The 19,292-nt window shown below is 36.1% G+C and overlaps 1 protein-coding gene across 8 annotated transcripts in view; it reads left to right on the top strand.

Annotated features, from left to right (window-relative positions):
• Nucleotides 1-1,752: 1,752 nt before the first annotated feature.
• Nucleotides 1,753-19,292, top strand: part of epb41a (erythrocyte membrane protein band 4.1a) — a 53,577-nt gene continuing 36,037 nt past the window's right edge. For 4 of the 8 annotated variants that reach the window (XM_058046440.1, XM_058046439.1, XM_058046438.1 and 1 more), the window contains exons 1-10: nt 1,755-1,921; nt 9,134-9,453; nt 10,862-11,182; nt 12,325-12,429; nt 13,365-13,407; nt 13,497-13,572; nt 14,739-14,957; nt 15,029-15,116; nt 16,869-17,021; nt 17,109-17,206. In XM_058046440.1, the coding sequence (XP_057902423.1) occupies nt 1,903-1,921; nt 9,134-9,453; nt 10,862-11,182; nt 12,325-12,429; nt 13,365-13,407; nt 13,497-13,572; nt 14,739-14,957; nt 15,029-15,116; nt 16,869-17,021; nt 17,109-17,206 (1,442 nt within the window). In that variant the 5' untranslated portion in view covers nt 1,755-1,902. Of the gene's footprint in view, nt 1,922-9,133; nt 9,454-10,861; nt 11,183-12,324; nt 12,430-13,364; nt 13,408-13,496; nt 13,573-14,738; nt 14,958-15,028; nt 15,117-16,868; nt 17,022-17,108; nt 17,207-19,292 lie in introns of all 8 variants that reach the window. The other 4 variants (XM_058046435.1, XM_058046436.1, XM_058046433.1 and 1 more) reach the window with 2 other exon arrangements.

Genomic DNA, 19,292 nt, shown 5'->3' with positions numbered 1-19,292 from the left:
GGTCTATTAAATACCACATAGATCAACTCCCTAATCCAATTTACGTTCCTTTTGAATTCATTGAAACGATTTGAGCCCCCTCGCTTCCTTCACGTAGTCCCAATCACTGAGTGAAAATGGATGCATTGATTTTTATATGGCTGTGGGATCATCAGTATCCTTGGTTACTGGTGGTGATGGTGAAGCCCTGCAATGGACGGGAACACATCCAGGCTATGATTGGTGCAGGTTTTCCACTGCTGTCTTTTCATTGGCTGGCTCCACAAACACATTTGTCTCATTGCATAGCAGTCTCCCCCAGTGTGGGATCATTATTCGTTAGCCCTGGGTTGTGTCTTACAGGGTTTATTAATCACGTTACACAACAGGTTGGAAGCTGTAAACACAGTGGATGCTGGTGTCTGATGACTTCCTGAATGTGTGTCTTTTTATATTATTTTTTGAGAAATTAATATACGCCTCGGTTTGCATATTTTTCAGTTAAGGTAAAAAAAAAAAAAATTCACACCGAAACGTTTCCTCGGTTTGTGTATACCTCGCGTGCAATACGTGAAGCACTTCTTTTTATTGGTCAATGGCACATTCTAAAAATATAATTTAATATTTAATATATTAATATATAATATTAATATATTATATATTTAATATAATAATATTTAATATAAAAAACAACAAAAATTTTAAAAACCAGCAGTAACTCAACAAGAATAATGTCAAATTATGAGGAAAATATCATATAAAGTCACATTATTATGAGAAACAGACCAAACAAATTTATGAGAATAAAGTGAAAATATTATGGGAATAAAGTTCTAATTATGAGAATTAACTTTTACGAGAATTAAATTAAAATATGAAAAGAAAAAGGATAAAAGTCATAATTTTAATAAGAATAATGTCAAATTATGAGGAAAATATCATATAAAGTCACATTATTATGAGAAACACATTTTTTATGAGAATAAAGTGAAAATATTATGGGAATAAAGTTCTAATTATGAGAATTACCTTTTTTGAGAATTAAGTTAAAATATGAAAAGAAAAAGGATAAAAATTCATATTGTTTAAGAATAATGTCAAATTATGAGGAAAATATAATATAAAGTCACATTATTATGAGAAACAGAGAAAAAAAATTGAGAATAAAGTGAAAATATTATGGGAATAAAGTTCTAATTATGAGAATTAACTTTTACAAGAATTAAGTTAAAATATGAAAAGAAAAAGGATAAAAAGTCATAACAATTTCAAATTTTATAAGAATAATGTCAAATTATGAGGAAAATATCATATAAAGTCACATTATTATGCGAAACAGACAAAAAAATTATGAGAATAAAGTGAAAATATTATGGGAATAAAGCTGTAATTATGAGAAGAAACTTTTACGAGAATTAAGTTAAAATATGAAAAGAAAAAGGATAAAAAGTCATAACAATTTCAAATTTTATAAGAATAATGTCAAATTATGAGGAAAATATCATATAAAGTCACATTATTATGCGAAACAGACAAAACAAATTGAAGTACCATAGAGTTGAAATATAGGAAAAATACGTTTTTTTAAGGTTGAGGAAATATTTGTGCTGAGATTCATATTCCCAACTGCTGCACTCTAGAATGAAATATTATAAGATATTAATATTAATATTAGTATTATACATTATATATCTAAACTAAAATATGTCTACTACCACAGTAGCGTCAAACTAACCATGCACGTCCACATCTCCCGTGCCTGTAAGACAACAAAGAGGGCGTACGCCTCGTTTCCCCCAAACACATTGTTGGAAGCGGCTTGATAAACGCTTATGAATTACCACTCGGATAATATTACTTGAAGGGAATCCATTACCTTTGAGCACCTATTTTCCACACATCGTCGTTTATATTTGCTGCTGGATGGTCACAGCCGACCCGGGTGAGTGTTTTTTTAACATCTCTACGATGCCGCTGACATATTTTATTCACATTCAGCGCCATTTGCAGACAGGTACACCCACCGCCCCTTTTATTGTTGCCTCGTTTTAAAAAAAAAAACGAATACAGCGATTTACCATGTGAAGAAAACGACTTACGGTGAAAAATATCTGACTGTAAGAATGATTTTTTGAACATTTAACGGTGCGGAGAAGTGTAGATGTGACTCAGGTTTGGCTCGTTTGAAATCGTTGTGTTCGCTTTCGACGTTCGGATTTCGGACGCTACATTTTTGTTCGAAATGAAGACGTATAGTCACTATCGACATATCGGGGAATCGTACTCCAACATGGTTGTTTTAATACCTGGATTTTACCGATTTTATCATTAAATTTGTAGGAAACGTAAAAAAACCACCTCAAATAAAGATGCCCTTTTTTTCCCCATCAGAGTGAGACATCATATTCATTGCCTGTCAAAAGTTCACAAAGTTACAAGCCGAACCAATACTAATTCAATAAAATACTGTTTTATTATTATTATATTTTAATTTGACTTCATATCACTTTTCAAATATACATTGATTTAATAAAGTAAGCTTAATATTAAATATTATCCTTAATATAATGTAATGCAGCCCATTCCTGCAACCACAAATGTAAACATGATGGGTAGTTTGGTTGACTGGAAGTGTTATTTTTAATGAAGGATGATGAAAATGGATTAGTCATCACGGTGTTGGTGGTATGTGTCAGTAGACCAACTGTACAATGACACATCCGCAGATATTGTCATGGTTGTCAATAGTAACCAAGCATCCAAGAATTGCATCCTTTTGTAGTGGAGGCAGATAAATACAAGTTATTGTACATAGATGGTGTATGATGAAAAATATGAAGAATTGTGTACCATGTTGGTCCCGGAGGTTGTGTTTCGTCTTGTCATTGTGTTTTTTTTTTTAAACATATATGTACGGTATTTATTCATAAATCAAGCTGTTTTGTGGTTAAATATGGAATATTTGTCACAAGATGGTGGCGCCATTAGGATTATTATCACAATATTTTTAGGATGTATCACAATATATATATTTGTGGGCAGACATACTGTATATAAACACCACTATCATGCTACTGTAGGTGTTGGGATGCTAGCACGGGGACATTAGCATTGCTAGCATGCTAACATTAGCATAGTACAATTTTTTAGCCATTTTCATTGCTAGACACTATTCTGCTAGGTGTTAGCATGTTAAAATTAGCATTGCTAGCATGGTAGTGTTATGGTAATGGTAGTGTTGTGCTATTTTTGTGGGTAGACATACTGTATATAAACACCACTATCATGACACTGTAGGTGTTGGGATGCTAGCACGGGGACATTAGCATTGCTAGCATGCTAACATTAGCATAGTACGATTTTGAGCCATTTTCATAGCTAGACACTATTCTGCTAGGTGTTAGCATGTTAAAATTAGCATTCCTAGCATGGTAGTGGTAGTGTTGTGCTATTTTTGTGGGTAGACATACTGTATATAAACACCACTATCATGCTACTGTAGGTGTTGGGGTGCTAGCATGGGGACATTAGCATTGCTAGCATGCTAACATTAGCATAGTACAATTTTTTTAGCCATTTTCATTGCTAGACACTATTCTGCTAGGTGTTAGCATGTTAAAATTAGCATTGCTAGCATGGTAGTGTTATGGTAATGGTAGTGTTGTGCTATTTTTGTGGGTAGACATACTGTATATAAACACCACTATCATGACACTGTAGGTGTTGGGATGTTAGCACGGGGACATTAGCATTGCTAGCATGCTAACATTAGCATAGTACGATTTTGAGCCATTTTCATAGCTAGACACTATTCTGCTAGGTGTTAGCATGTTAAAATTAGCATTCCTAGCATGGTAGTGGTAGTGTTGTGCTATTTTTGTGGGTAGACATACTGTATATAAACACCACTATCATGCTACTGTAGGTGTTGGGATGCTAGCATGGGGACATTAGCATTGCTAGCATGCTAACATTAGCATAGTACAATTTTTTTAGCCATTTTCATTGCTAGACACTATTCTGCTAGGTGTTAGCATGTTAAAATTAGCATTGCTAGCATGGTAGTGTTATGGTAATGGTAGTGTGCTATTTTTGTGTGTAGACATACTGTATATAAACCCCACTATCATGCTACTGTAGGTGTTGGGATGCTAACATTGGGACATTAGCATTGTTAGCATGCTAACATTAGCATAGTATGATTTTGGGCCATTTTATAGCTAGACACTATTCTGCTAGTTAGCATGTTAAAATTAGCATTGCTAGCATGGTAGTGTTATGGTAGTGGTAATGTGCTATTTTTGTGGGTAGACATACTGTATATAAACACCACTATCTATGCTAACATTGGCACATTAGCATTGTTAGCATGTTAACATTAGCATAGTATAATTTTTAGCCATTGTCATAGGTTGACACAATGTTGATAAGTGTTATCATGCTAAAATTAGCATGTTAGCATTGCTATAATACAGAATAGTTAAATATTAGTGTTAGTATTGTTTACTATATATATGTATGTGTGTGTGTACTTGTGTGTTTTGGTCTTATGTCTCTTCTGGTCAAATATTCGCTGCCTCTGATTTCATCTGGGTCAGGCCAGTTTCTGGATTTTCTCTGGATCCTGTGCTAAACAAGCATGTGTGTGTGTGTTTGTGCAGGAGGTTGGATGGGTGCGGCGCATAGTGTCCTTTAATCCCACACAGGGCCCGATTAATTTTAAAGCCGATTTCTGTCCTTAAGCTCACTTTCTAGCATGCAGGCATCAATACTCCCACTGTACTTAATCATAATGTATTTCTCAGAAATCTTTCAGTGCTGAGTTCAAGACTCATTTTGAAGTCTTGAACATAGAAAATATATTGCTTCATTTTGATTCTGTATTAGGTATTTTGATGTGTATTAGGTTGAGAATACACAATATAATACCATATAGTAAAAGAAAATGTTTAATGTTGTTAAGCCTTGTTTATTTTGTTCTGCAATAATGGTGCTTTGAATAGTGTTAAACTTGTGTTTCTAGCCATAACGTCTTAAGCATATGAAAAAATTGCTGACCTTTGATTTAAAACAAGCATGCTTCTTCATGGCATATTATTAGTAAAAAAAAAAAAAGTAACAAAATATTACATATAGTTTGCATAAATTAAGCACAAAAGTAGCCCAATTAACTAAAATACAAATGTAAGGCATTCAGAAGACGCATTCAAAGACTTTATGATGACATGTAGAATTCTAAACTGGTCACTCGGTGTCCGTAATGTTGGGTGAGACACACAAGCACCAGACCTAATCACCTTTTATTGCAAGTCTGAATGATCTCACAGCAGGCATACTGTTGTAGCCATAACCCATGACAAGCTAAAACTCAACTCTGAACCGCTGAGGTCACTTCCTGTCCGACCCCACTCAGCACTCCTAGTACCAGAACGCATTTACAGCATAACATGAGCACAATAATAATGCCCTTAAGGGTCATTACATGTAATTAATGAGACAATAACCACTGAAGGTAGTCGTTAATTCTTCGTTTGACCAGATAAAAACCCGTTCAGATCACCATCTCATTTTCAAGGCTGACCTGACCAAGAAGACAGTCAGAATAGGAAGTACAAAAAAACAACAAGGAACTCCTGATGCTACATGTATTATTTTTGTCTTCTTCTTTCATATTATGTCTATCAAATTGGGTAATAGGATCGTAAAGTTGACTATAGGGGTGTTATTTTATGTCTAAAGGGCTCTAATAATATTATCATCCTAGTCCTATTGTTTATTAAAAACATTGTTTATTAATTGTTATTATTTAATTGTTAATAATTAATTATTTTATTATAAAAAATATTAAATATTTTTTTCATTTGTATTATTAAATAATTATTAAATATTATTATTAAATATCTATATATATTTTTAATTATTTATTTATTTAAAAACAAACAAACAAAGAAACCTTAAACTGTATTATGGAAAGCAGGAAGTGAACAAATGAAACAGTTACTGATTGTAAAAGTACCAGATGGAGGGGTAGGATTTAATAAGCTTTGGTTCTTCCTACTCCTTTTGGACATGTGGAACTGTGAACTGATTATGGGATGCATTCAATTGTAATCTGATGCATGTTCAAATGAAATAAAACCATTACCATTACCATTTCCTGCGTTTCTCAAGATCCTTTAATACGAGCTCTTGTGACACACCAACAAAGTAGAATTTCTTATTTATAAATAAAATCTAGTTAGACCATATAAAACCTGTTTACGACCTTCTAAATATGGTTTTAACATTATTAGAGCCCTCTAGACATGGAATAACACCCCTATAGTCACATTTACACTCCCATTTCCGAATATAGTAAACATAATAAGATATAAGACATAAATGGGGCTTGTACTCTGACAAGACCCTTAAAGAGAAGGAGACAGGAAGTGATGTTGGGGGTTCAGAGTTAAGTTTCAGTTTTTGCGTGAATAAAGGTCACAGAAGTACCTTGTGTTTTTTTGTTGCTAGTGATTATTGTGCCTGTTGTGAGATCATTCAAACCTGCAATAAAAGCCAATCGGGTCTGGTGCTTGTGTATCTCACCCGACATTACAGTAGCATTAGTGACTAGCGTAGTACCATTTATCATTGCAATGTCTTTGAATGCCTTATATTTGTATTTTACGTCATTACTTCAAACAAAGCTGACATATAAGCTTTCCGTTTAATACATTGCATTGATTTTAATGAGGTAAAATGAATGAAAATATGACCGATATGTATATATTTTAAATGCAGACCGCACTCCTGTCCTGCCGATTCGTATACAAGATGTTTTCTAACCATACGGGGGGGGCAAAAAGGTGCAACCCTGAAGTAAAAAGGGCAGACAGCGTCAGCGTCAGCAGCCTCACGCTGCTGAGCTCCAGCACATGCTGACTGAACATTCAGCCATGAGAACACGAACAGTTTGTTTTTATGAAAAGCGGTGTTTAGTTGCCCCCCCCCTCCTGCGTACGCCTGGTGCTTTGGAGCCTACACTCGCTGTCTGTGCCCCGTCAGCGTTTGTGTGGCAACACACACTCCAGCACTGCAGGCAGAGCAGCTTCTGCAGCCTCACAGCAGACTGGCAGCAGAACTGGATGGTAGTGATAGTGTTGTGCTATTTTTGTGGGCAGACATACTGTATGTAAACACCACTATCATGCGACTGTAGGTATCGGTATGCTAACATTGGCACATTAGCATTGTTAGCATGTTAACATTAGCATAGTACGATTTTGAGCCATTTTCATAGCTCGACACTATTCTGCTAGGTGTTAGCATGTTAAAATTAGCATTGCTAGCATGGTAGTGTTATGGTAGTGGTAGTGTTGTGCTATTTTTGTGGGTAGACATACTGTATGTAAACACCACTATCATGCGACTGTAGGTATCGGTATGCTAACATTGGCACATTAGCATTGTTAGCATGTTAACATTAGCATAGTACGATTTTGAGCCATTTTCATAGCTCGACACTATTCTGCGAGGTGTTAGCATGTTAAAATTAGCATTGCTAGCATGGTAGTGTTATGGTAGTGGTAGTGTTGTGCTATTTTTGTGGGTAGACATACTGTATGTAAACACCACTATCATGCGACTGTAGGTATCGGTATGCTAGCATTGGCACATTAGCATTGTTAGCATGTTAACATTAGCATAGTACGATTTTGAGCCATTTTCATAGCTCGACACTATTCTGCTAGGTGTTAGCATGTTAAAATTAGCATTGCTAGCATGGTAGTGTTATGGTAGTGGTAGTGTTGTGCTATTTTTGTGGGTAGACATACTGTATGTAAACACCACTATCATGCTACTGTACGTGTTGGCATGCTAACATTGGCACATTAGCATTGTTAGCATGTTAACATTAGCATAGTACGATTTTGAGCCATTTTCATAGCTAGACACTATTCTGCTAGGTGTTAGCATGTTAAAATTAGCATTGCTAGCATGGTAGTGTTATGGTAGTGGTAGTGTTGTGCTATGTTTGTAGGTAGACATACTGTATGTAAACACCACTATCATGCTAGTTTACGTGTTGGGATGCTAACATTGGGACATTAGCATTGCTAGCACGCTAACATTAGCATAGTATGATTTTGAGCCATTTTCATAGCTAGACACTATTCTGTTTGGTGTTAGCATGTTAAAATTAGCATTGCTAGCATGGTAGTGTTATGGTAGTGGTAGTGTTGCGCTATTTTTGTGGGTAGACATACTGTATGTAAACACCACTATCATGCGACTGTAGGTATCGGTATGCTAACATTGGCACATTAGCATTGTTAGCATACTAACATTAGCATAGTACGATTTTGAGCCATGTTCATAGCTAGACACTATTCTGCGAGGTGTTAGCATGTTAAAATGAGCATTGCTAGCATGGTAGTGTTATGGTAGTGGTAGTGTTGTGCTATTTTTGTGGGTAGACATACTGTATGTAAAATTACATTATTTTTCCTCACAATATTACAAATTTATTCTCATAATTTATTTTCTTGTAAGAATCTGATTTTATTATTGTAAAATTACAGCACTTTTTTCCATTTCTGCTGTTTTTTTCCCCCCAACCATTTAAACATTCTTTTTGTAAATTCTCATTTCTGATTTATGACTTTTTCCCCATCATATTTTGTCTTTTTCTCATAACATTACAACCTAATATTCTCAAAAATGTAACCTTTTTGTTTAGTTTTTTTCTTTGTTTACTTCAACATGATTATAAAATAATTTATAATTATATAATAAAAGTTATATAATATACAAAAATGTAAAAATACATCTTTTTATCATTAGTTTGCGACTTCTTCCTCTCAATATTTAGACTTTATTTTTACAAAATGAATTTTTTAATTTTTGCTTTTTTTGTTTGGTTAGGTTACAGTTTAGGAACACCAATAAATGGATGCAAATGGCCTGAATGTTCCTGTATTAAATCAATGTACAGTAATTCATTATAAATTAGATCGTATGGTTGTTAGCTGGCTAGCTTGTTAGCTTGTTTGTTTTTTTATGCAATAAAATAATAATAATCAGATATGCAGTAGTGACATTTAATCTGTATCTGGGTTATCTGAATCACCATCCAGGATCTTTAATTTTATCTTTTGTATCCCTCTCCTCACAGTGGTCACCATGACAACAGACGAAGCAGAGAGTCACCAGAAGAAGCCAAGGCAGCAGGAGGAGGCTGGCCAGGAAGCCAAGCCATCCTCTCCAGAGGAGGAGAACCTCCGGCCTGGCGTCCGCACCTCTGCTGGCCGTGGCCTCTCCCGCCTCTTCTCGTCCTTCCTGAAGAGACATTCTCAGTGTGAGAGCGAGGGCGGGGACAAGGGGGAAAAGGACAAAGAAGAAGCCAAAGCTCCCATTGCTGACCCCGAGCCTGAGCTCAAGATAGACGGAGAGGTGGCTCACGACCAGCACTCGGTCAGCAGCGCCGAGGCCCAGGTTGAGTGGCTGTATTATTATTATGATTATGATTATTAGTATGATTATTAGTATGATTATTATTATGATTTTTCTTCTTCTTCTTTTTCTTATTCTTATTCTTTTTTAAAATTAATTAATGTATTAATTTTAATAGCATAGAGTCACCATATCAAAGACTAAAAATATATATATATTTTGTCTTTGATATGGTGACTCTATGCTGTTAAAATTAATTAATTAATTAATTAATTTAAAAAAAGGATTTATTTATTAATTTTAATAGCATAGAGTCACCTTATCAAAGACAAAAAATATATATATATATTGTCTTTGATATGGTGACTCTATGCTGTTAAAATTAATTAATTAATAAAAAAAGAATAAGAATAAATCAATTAATTAGTTAATTAATTAATTTTAACAGCATAGAGGCACCATATAAATAAAATTGTGCTTTAAAAATTGTTAAAATTAATTAATTAATTAATAAAAAAAGAATAAGAATAAATTAATTAATTAGTTAATTAATTAATTTTAATAGCATAGAGTCACCATATCAAAGACAAAATATATACATATTTTTTGTCTTTGATATGGTGACTCTATGCTATTAAAATAAATAAATAATTCTAAAAAATTACATTAATTAATTATTAATGACTATATATAAATATTGAACATGTGTACATGGAAAAAGTGACCCCCACAATTTAAAACAGATTAATTGAGAATTGAGAACGATATATAAAGCCATTTCTAAAGCTTGTGGACTCCAGCCAACCACAGTGAGAGCTATTATCCACAAAGGGCAAAAACATGGAACAGTGAGGAACCTTCCCAGGAGTGGCCGACCAACCAAAACCCCCCCCCCCCAAAAACTGCGTTTTGACTCATATTGGCACTATGGGCATTTTCGTAATATTCGTAAAATATAGAGGTAGGCATAGTTTGTATATATTTTATTTTTATTTTCCTGAAATTAAGCATTTTTTAGCATGAAAATGGCTAGAATACAAATATAAAATATATACTCATATCTCATTTATCTGACCGTAATAAATGCATTTCCACGATATAGGATTAAATGTTCATAAATAAAATATAATTAAATTAATTAATATATATATTTTTTTAAATAAGGGGTTTAACATTATTAAGAGTTCCATAGACATGAAATAACACGCCTGTAGTCCACTCCGTTTATGCCACAGTGCAACTAGCGAGCTAACAAGCTAGCCAGCTAACAAGCTAATCAGTTAGCTTCAAATTTATTTCTTCTAAAATTAACCATCTAGGCATTATGTGTACTCTACTGTCTATTTTGTCTATTTTACTTGGTAATAGGAGTGTCGGGGTGTACTATAGGGGTGTTATTTCATGTCTAGAGAGCTCTAATAATGTTAACCCTATTTTTAATCTTTCTCAGGCCGCCCAGGTAGAGAAGAAAGAAGCTCAGAAGGAGGAGGAGGTGGTGGAGGAGGAGGGGAAGGAGGAGGCCGGGAAAGACAAAGAGATCGACAAGGAGAAAGCAGAGGTCTCCACGCTGGAGAAAGAGGAGGACAACAACAAGGAGGAGGAGACGGAGAAAGGGAAGGAGGGTGGCTCTGAGGGCGGCAGTAACAAAGACAAAGAAGAGAAGGCCACAGAGGAGGAGGAGCCGAAAATTCCCAAAACTCCACGTCGCCCCAAAACCATGCAGATTAAAGTCACCCTGCTGGACGACACTCTGTATGAGTGTGAGCTGGATGTAAGATACATCTCTTATTATTACACTTTAATATTCCACTTTTAAAGTGAATGATGCTGTTGCCGAGCAGAAATGAGGCTGCCTCACTTTGTTTGCAATCGCGCCTTCATTATGTCATTGCAGAAATGTTATGAATATTTCATAACAACTAAAGTGTTATGGCTGAGCAGATAATAGCTCGCCCGTGCGAGAATTCATGGAATTCCGCCGCTACGCTGCGCTAGGCTATGCTCCTCTCGGCGTTATTCGATGAAAAAAACCACCAAAGTAAAGCCGTGAACGACAACTAAATGTTTTGTTTTCTGCTAAGTCATTAGCACGGCGGTATAGCGGTTAGCGCATAGACCTCACAGCTAGGAGACCAGGGTTCAATTCCACCCTTGGCCATCTGCATCAGGCAAAGGTGCCTCTCTCCACCAAAGGGAGCCAGAGCCCATGGGGAGGCTGATATCATTGCAGCGCCCTGGCAGCCACAACCAATGAAATGCTTTGCTGGGATGAAATGCAGTAGTTTAGTTTAGTGGTTAGTGCGCAGACCTCACAGCTAGGAGACCCGAGTTCAATTCCACCCGTGCATGCGTGGGATTTCTCCGGGTTTTCCACCCTTGGCCATGTGCATCATGCAAAGGTGCCTCTTTCCACCAAAGGGAGCCATAACCCAGAGGGAGGCTGATATCATCGCAGCGCCCTGGCAGCCACAATCAATGAAATGCTTTGCTGGGATGAAATGCAGTAGTTTAGTGGTTAGCGCGCAGACCTCACAGCTAGGAGACCCGAGTTCAATTCTACCTGTGCATGCGTGGGTTTTCTCCGGGTTTTCCACCCTTGGCCATGTGCATCATGCAAAGGTGCCTCTCTCCACCAAAGGGAGCCAGAGCCCAGAGGGAGGCTGATATAATCGCAGCGCCCTGGCAGCCACAACCAATGAAATGCTTTGCTGGGATGAAATGCAGTAGTTTAGTTTAGTGGTTAGCGCGCAGACCTCACAGCTAGGAGACCCGTGTTCAATTCCACCCTCGGCCATCTCTGTATGGAATTTGCATATTCTCCACCCTTGGCCATCTGCATCATGTCACCGCCTGTTACATTAGCAGGAAATCTCCAACTAAAATTGTTCCTTGTTCTCCTTGTCTTTGTGGCAGAAACACGCTAAAGGCCAGGAGCTGTTCACGAAAGTATCCGACCACCTCAATCTGCTGGAGAGAGACTATTATGGTCTGGTTATCTGGGAGATGCCCAACGTGAAGGTGAGCTGGGGGCGAACTGTCACTCATTTCGAGCACAAGTGACATTCTTCTTGTAAATTTTCATTTCTGACTTAGGACTTTTCCCCCCATAATATTTTGTTTTTTTCTCATAACATTACAACGTTTTCCCCCAAGATAATATTCTGGAATGACTTAATGATGCTAACCAAGGTTCCACTGTTTTCTGACTTTAAAAAAAATGTCTTTGATACTAAAATTACACACTTTTTTTTATTACAAATGTATTCTCATAATTTTTTTGGGTAAGAATCCGATTTTATTATTTTTTATATATTTTTTTATATTATTTTTTATTTATTATTTTATTGTACAAAAACAGCTATTTTTTCCATTTCTGCTGGGGTTTTTTTTTTCAACTATTTCAACATTCTTCTTGTAAATTTTCATTTCTGACTACAGCATAGAAAACCTGTTTACGGCCTTCTAAGTGTGATTTTTTAACATTATTAGAAGCCTCTAGATATGATATAACACCCCTATAGTCACCTTTGCACTCATATTTCCCAATATAGCAGACATAATAAGTGAAAATAAATTAATATACATAAATAAGACATAATATACACTCACGCATGTCAGCATTTGGACAGTTCCTTGTGTCTTTTTTACTTCTTGCAGTGGTTGTTGTCTCATTAGTGTAACATTACTGACACCTAATGACACATTGTTAATTTTTTCCATTTGTATGCATAAATATTTTTTAATTTTGGCAGAAAAATACAAACAATTTGGTTAAATGTGCAAATTTTGGGGCTGTATTTTAACCATAAGGCAGCAATGATTCATTAATTAATATAGTTTTGAAAAACGCAAAGTGGCGAGGGACATTGTCAAATGTAATGAACTCGTCGCCCACACGGGTTTCCGGTCCTCATACACTACAAAGTAGCCCACATGCCTTATCTTTTTTTCAGACTTGGATGGACCTGACCAAGGAGATCCGCAGGCAGGTGCAAGGTAAGCACCGACGCTGTCCACAAAGACACCTGTACTCATCTGTTTTCTAAGGTATGACATATTAACTAATATTTACTTATTTACTCAAGGTGCCAACTATAATTTCACATTCAATGTGAAATTTTATCCACCGGATCCAGCCCAACTGTCTGAAGACATCACAAGGTACTGAATATGCGTTGCAGGGATTTGGCCTAAATCCATATTTTCATTTGCTAAATGAAGAAAAGAGCACAGTGACACTTCTGTGGTTATCCTGGATGCCGTTTACCTTACATTATATTACCTTAACAATGCCTGAAGTCATGAAGGCAGCCATGGCATGTCCGCAAAAAGATAAAGTGAAGAAAAGTTCTCCCGTTTTGTGTGGAAGTGGTATTTTTTGAGGGCTTCTTAAGTTAAAAAGAAATAGATTCAATGCTCGCTGGATAGCTTGCTAGCTTGCCAGCTTGTGAAATAGCTGGAATATCACCATATCTTAGTTTTGGGGAAATTAATTAATGAATAAATGATTGTTGTTTCGTGGTAGACTATGGTCTATTTTTAGTCAAAATAATGAGATATTACCTTACCTTACATTACCTTAACAATGCCTGAAGTCATGAAGTCAGCCATGGCATGTCTGCTAAAGATAAAGTGAAGAAAAGTTCTCCCATTTTGTGTGGAAGTGGTATTTTTGGGGGGCTTTTTAAGTTAAAAAGAAATACATTCAATGCTCACTGGTTAGCTTGCTAGCTTGCGAAATAGCTGGACATTTCTTTTCCCCATGGAATATCACCATATCTTTTTGGGGAATTAATTAATGAATAATTGATTGCCATTTCGTGGTAGACTATGGTCTATTTTTAGTCAAAACAATGAGATATTACCTTACATTAAATGACCTTAACAATGCCTGAAGTCATGAAGTCAGCCATGGCATGTCTGCTTCTGGGAAACACGTTTAAATTTAAATTAAACCCCAAATTTTTGGGGTTAAATTAACCCCTGTGTGTCTGGCCCCTCTTTTTTGTGACTTGGCGCCCCCCCGCACCAGGCAGGGGAGGTCTTTTAAGTGCGCGGGCCAGGAAATAGATACAAATAGTATCTATTTAAATACATTTAAATTAAAATCTTCAATAATTTCACCATAAAGTGAAGAAAAGTTCTCCCGTTTTGTGTGGAAGTGGTATTTTTTGGGGGCTTTTTAAGTTAAAAAGAAATATATTCAATGCTCGCTGGTTAGCTTGCTAGCTTGCAAAATAGGTGGACATTTATTTTCCCCAGGGAATATCACCATATCTTAGTTTTTGGGGAATTAAAAGACGTCATCTAATGTTTATCCTTTGCAGGTACTACTTGTGTCTGCAGCTACGCAAAGACATCCTGCAAGGGCGTCTGCCCTGCTCCTTCGTCACCTTGGCCCTGCTGGGTTCCTACGCCCTGCAGTCAGAACTGGGCGAGTACGACCCCGAGGTGCATGGCAGCGACTACACCAAGGAGATGAAGATGGCTAACGGGCAGACAAAGGAGCTCGAGGACAAGATGATGGAGCTTCACCGCACTTACAAGTCAGAACACCGATAAAAAATATGATATTATGAAAAATATCATATTAATTACAGTACTTCCGTTTTTGCAGGTCAATGAGCCCAGCTCAGGCCGACATGATGTTCCTTGAGAACGCCAAGAAGCTGTCCATGTATGGAGTTGACCTCCATCAGGCCAAGGTTAGCGCAGCCGTTTGTCATAGCTACAAGTCATAAAAATGCACATACATTCGTCATACATCAACATGACTTCATCCCCATAGTATAGGAATATATCCCAGCAATTTCAGTACTATAGATCAACATTCCATACATAGAAAAAAAAACATGTAAGTACTTTACATAACAAGTCTGCCTAACAACAGGCAAGCATGTGACTTGTCAGATTTTATAGGCGAAATCAGGTCAATCTGTTTGCATCAGGCTGGGGATTTAAGCCACACCAAACTTTAGAAGTCTTTGCTTCCCCCTTGTGGTTTTTTAGAAACAATACAAGACAATAATTCAAAGCACGGCCGCAAAAACAGAACAGCATTTTAAGTCAACTTAAATGGAAAAAATAACAATTTCATATGAATAATAAAGCCTTATAATAAAGAGCGTTTGGGTCAAATAAAAAAAGAATATATGAAAATATTGGAAAGTGTCTAAAAATAATACATGGTACAGTCCAGATAACAGTGATTCATCTTAACATTCAAGTTCAGTAATAATTACTGTAATACATGCAGTTACATTCAGTAATACAACATTGAACCAGTCATGATGTGCTATATATATCACTATATTGACACTTACTATGGTACCCATTATGGCATTGGATACTCATATCACCTCGTACTTCGGTACGTGACAAAAATAAAATAAAATAAAAAAATAATATAAATATGATATGACCTAATAATAAATAATTAAATAATAAAAAATAATAAAAAACAACCTATATTAGGATTTAAAAAATAATAAATAAACTATATTAGGAAAGCAGGAAGTGAGGAGTGAGTGAGCGTAGTACAAATAAAAATAAATCAAAATAAAAATAGTAGTAAAAATCAAAATTAAATTAAATATTTTTAAAAATTAAAAAAATTAAAAAAATAAAACAAAAAAACAACCAAAAAGAAACGAAAAAAAACACTTAAACTATATTAGGAAAGCAGGAAGTGAACAAATGTAACAGTTACTGATTGTAAAAGTACCAGATGGAGGGGTAGGATTTAATAAGCTTTGCTTCTTCCTACTCCTTTTGGACATGTGGAACTGTGAACTGATTATGGGATGCATTCAATTGTAATCTGATGCATGTTCAAATGAAATTAAACCATTACCATTACCAATTAACATAGCATGTTTTTGGAATGTTTGAGGAAACCGGAGTACAAATAAAAATAAATAAAAATTAAATTAAAACATTTAAACATTTTAAAATTACAAAATTTTAAAAATTAAAAGAAACCCCCCCCCAAAAAAAACAAAAATAACAATTTAAACTATATTAGGAAAGCAGGAAGTGAACATAGTAGTAGTAAAAGTAATAGTAGTAAAAATAAAAATGAAATTAAAACATTTAAAATTTTTAAATTACACATTTTTAAAAAATAAAACAAAAACCAAAAAAAACCAAAAAAAAAACCAAAAAACAAAATAAAAAAAATAATAACTTAAACTATATTAGGAAAGCAGGAAATGAACAAATGTAACAGTTACTGATTGTAAAAGTACCAGATGGAGGGGTAGGATTTAATAAGCTCTGCTTCTTCCTACTCCTTTTGGACATGTGGATCTGTGAACTGATTATGGGATGCATTCAATTGTAATCTGATGCATGTTCAAATGAAATTAAACCATTACCATTACCATTACATTATACAGTGAATAAAATACATAATTGCGTCTTATGGAATCTGCTATTCTTTTGCTTGCCTATGTCAGGATCTCGATGGCGTTGACATCACGCTGGGAGTTTGTTCCAATGGACTCATGGTTTACAAGGACAAACTGAGGATCAACCGTTTTCCGTGGCCCAAAGTCCTGAAGGTGTCATACAAGCGCAGCAGCTTCTTCATCAAAATACGGCCATCGGAGGTACACAGTCATAAAACACTCACCCCCCTTGAGACACTCCTCTTTGGGAGTGTTTTAACCGTCACGTACTTTCCTCGGTTTCAATAGGTTGAACAGTACGAGAGCGCTATCGGATTTAAACTTCCCAATTACAAAGCGGCAAAGAAACTGTGGAAAGTCTGCGTGGAACATCACACCTTCTTCAGGTAACATCTTTGGAGATTTGAGCCTACAGTCATGGCCGGAGAATGATACAAATATTAATATTATATTATTAATATTATATTATTAATATATATTAATTAATTATATTATATATGACTTAATTAATATTAAGGTCTGCTGTCTTAGTTTTCATTCATTCATTTTCTACCGCTTTTCCTAGAGGCGGGGTACACCCTGGACTGGTGGCCAGCCAATCACAGGGCACATATAGACAAACAACCATTCACACTCACATTCATACCTATGGATAACCCGGAGGGTGGAATCAAACTCAGTTCTCCTAGCTGTGAGGTCTGTGTGCTATTATTTATAAATGGCAAAAATGCTACAATGCTAACATGCTAATGTTAACATGTTAACACCTACCGTGATAGTGCTAAGTGTTCATATCAAGTGTCTACCCATGAAAACGGATAAAAATGCTATTATGATAATATTAGCATGATAAGAATGCTAACATGCTAACTTTAGCATGCTAACACCTAACATGATAATAGTGTTATAAAAATGTTTATACCTACAGTATGTTTTATCCCATGGAAATTGCAAAAAAATGCTAGTATGCTAACATTAGCATGCTATTGTTAGCATGATAACACCTACCATGAAGGCTAAATGTCCCAAACAAGTGATCTGATCCTGATCCTGATCCTCATGAGGGTCGCGAGGGGTGCTGGAGCCTATCCCAGCTGTCTTCGGGGGCGAGAGGCGGGGTACACCCTGGACTGGTGGCCAGCCAATCACAGGGCACATATAGACAAACAACCATTCACACTCACATTCATACCTATGGATAATTTGGAGATGCCAGAGGGTGGAATCAAACTCAGTTCTCCTAGCTGTGAGGTCTGCGTGCTATTATTTATAAATGGCAAAAATGCTACAATGCTAACATGCTAATGTTAACATGTTAACACCTACCATGATAGTGCTAAGTGTTCATATCAAGTGTCTACCCATGAAAACGGATAAAAATGCTATTATGATGATATTAGCATGATAAGAATGCTAATATGCTAACTTTAGCATGCTAACACCTAACATGATAATAGTGTTATAAAAATGTTTATACCTACAGTATGTTTTATCCCATGGAAATTGCAAAAAAAAATGCTAGTATGCTAACATTAGCATGCTATTGTTAGCATGCTAACACCTACCATGAAGGCTAAATGTTCCAAACAAGTGATCTGATCCTGATCCTCATGAGGGTCGCGAGTGGTGCTGAAGCCTATCCCAGCTGTCTTCGGGGGCGAGAGGCGGGGTACACCCTGGACTGGTGGCCAGCCAATCACAGGGCACATATAGACAAACAACCATTCACACTCACATTCATACCTATGGATAATTTGGAGATGCCAGAGGGTGGAATCAAACTCCTAGCTGTGAGGTCTGCGTGCTATTATTTATATATGGCAAAAATGCTACAATGCTAACATGCTCATGTTAACACCTACCATGATAGCGCTAAGTGTTCATATCAAGTGTCTACCCATGAAAACGGATAAAAATGCTATTATGATAATATTAGCATGATAAAAATGCTAACATGCGAACTTTAGCATGCTAACACCTAACATGATAATAGCGTTATAAAAATGTTTATACCGACAGTATGTTTTATCGCATGGAAATTGCAAAAAAAAATGCTAGTATGCTAACAATAGCATGCTAACACCTACCATGAAGGCTAAATGTTCCAAACAAGTGATCTGATCCTGATCCTCATGAGGGTCGCGAGGGGTGCTGGAGCCTATCCCAGCTGTCTTTGGGCGAACATGCAAACTCCACACAGAAAAGGCCGAGGGGGGAATTGAACCCTGGTCTCCTCGCTGTGAGGTCTGCGCGCTAACCACACGACGTCTCAGTTTTTATAATGGCAATTTGCATACACTCCAGAATATTATAATGACTAATAATGACTAAGTCCCTGTTTGTCATGGAAATAAACTGAAACCTTAACATTTCCACTGCATTTCATCCCTGCCACAACAGCACCAGTTGATTTTTTTATATGCATTAAAATGTAAAACGGATCGGTGCCGACCCTAACACATTAGGAGGGTT

Source organism: Doryrhamphus excisus, chromosome 14 (assembly GCF_030265055.1).
Source record: "Doryrhamphus excisus isolate RoL2022-K1 chromosome 14, RoL_Dexc_1.0, whole genome shotgun sequence".
Classification (NCBI taxonomy): Eukaryota; Metazoa; Chordata; class Actinopteri; order Syngnathiformes; family Syngnathidae; genus Doryrhamphus; species Doryrhamphus excisus.
Note: the sequence above shows the minus strand (reverse complement) of the source record. Positions and strands in the feature narration are given on the sequence as shown.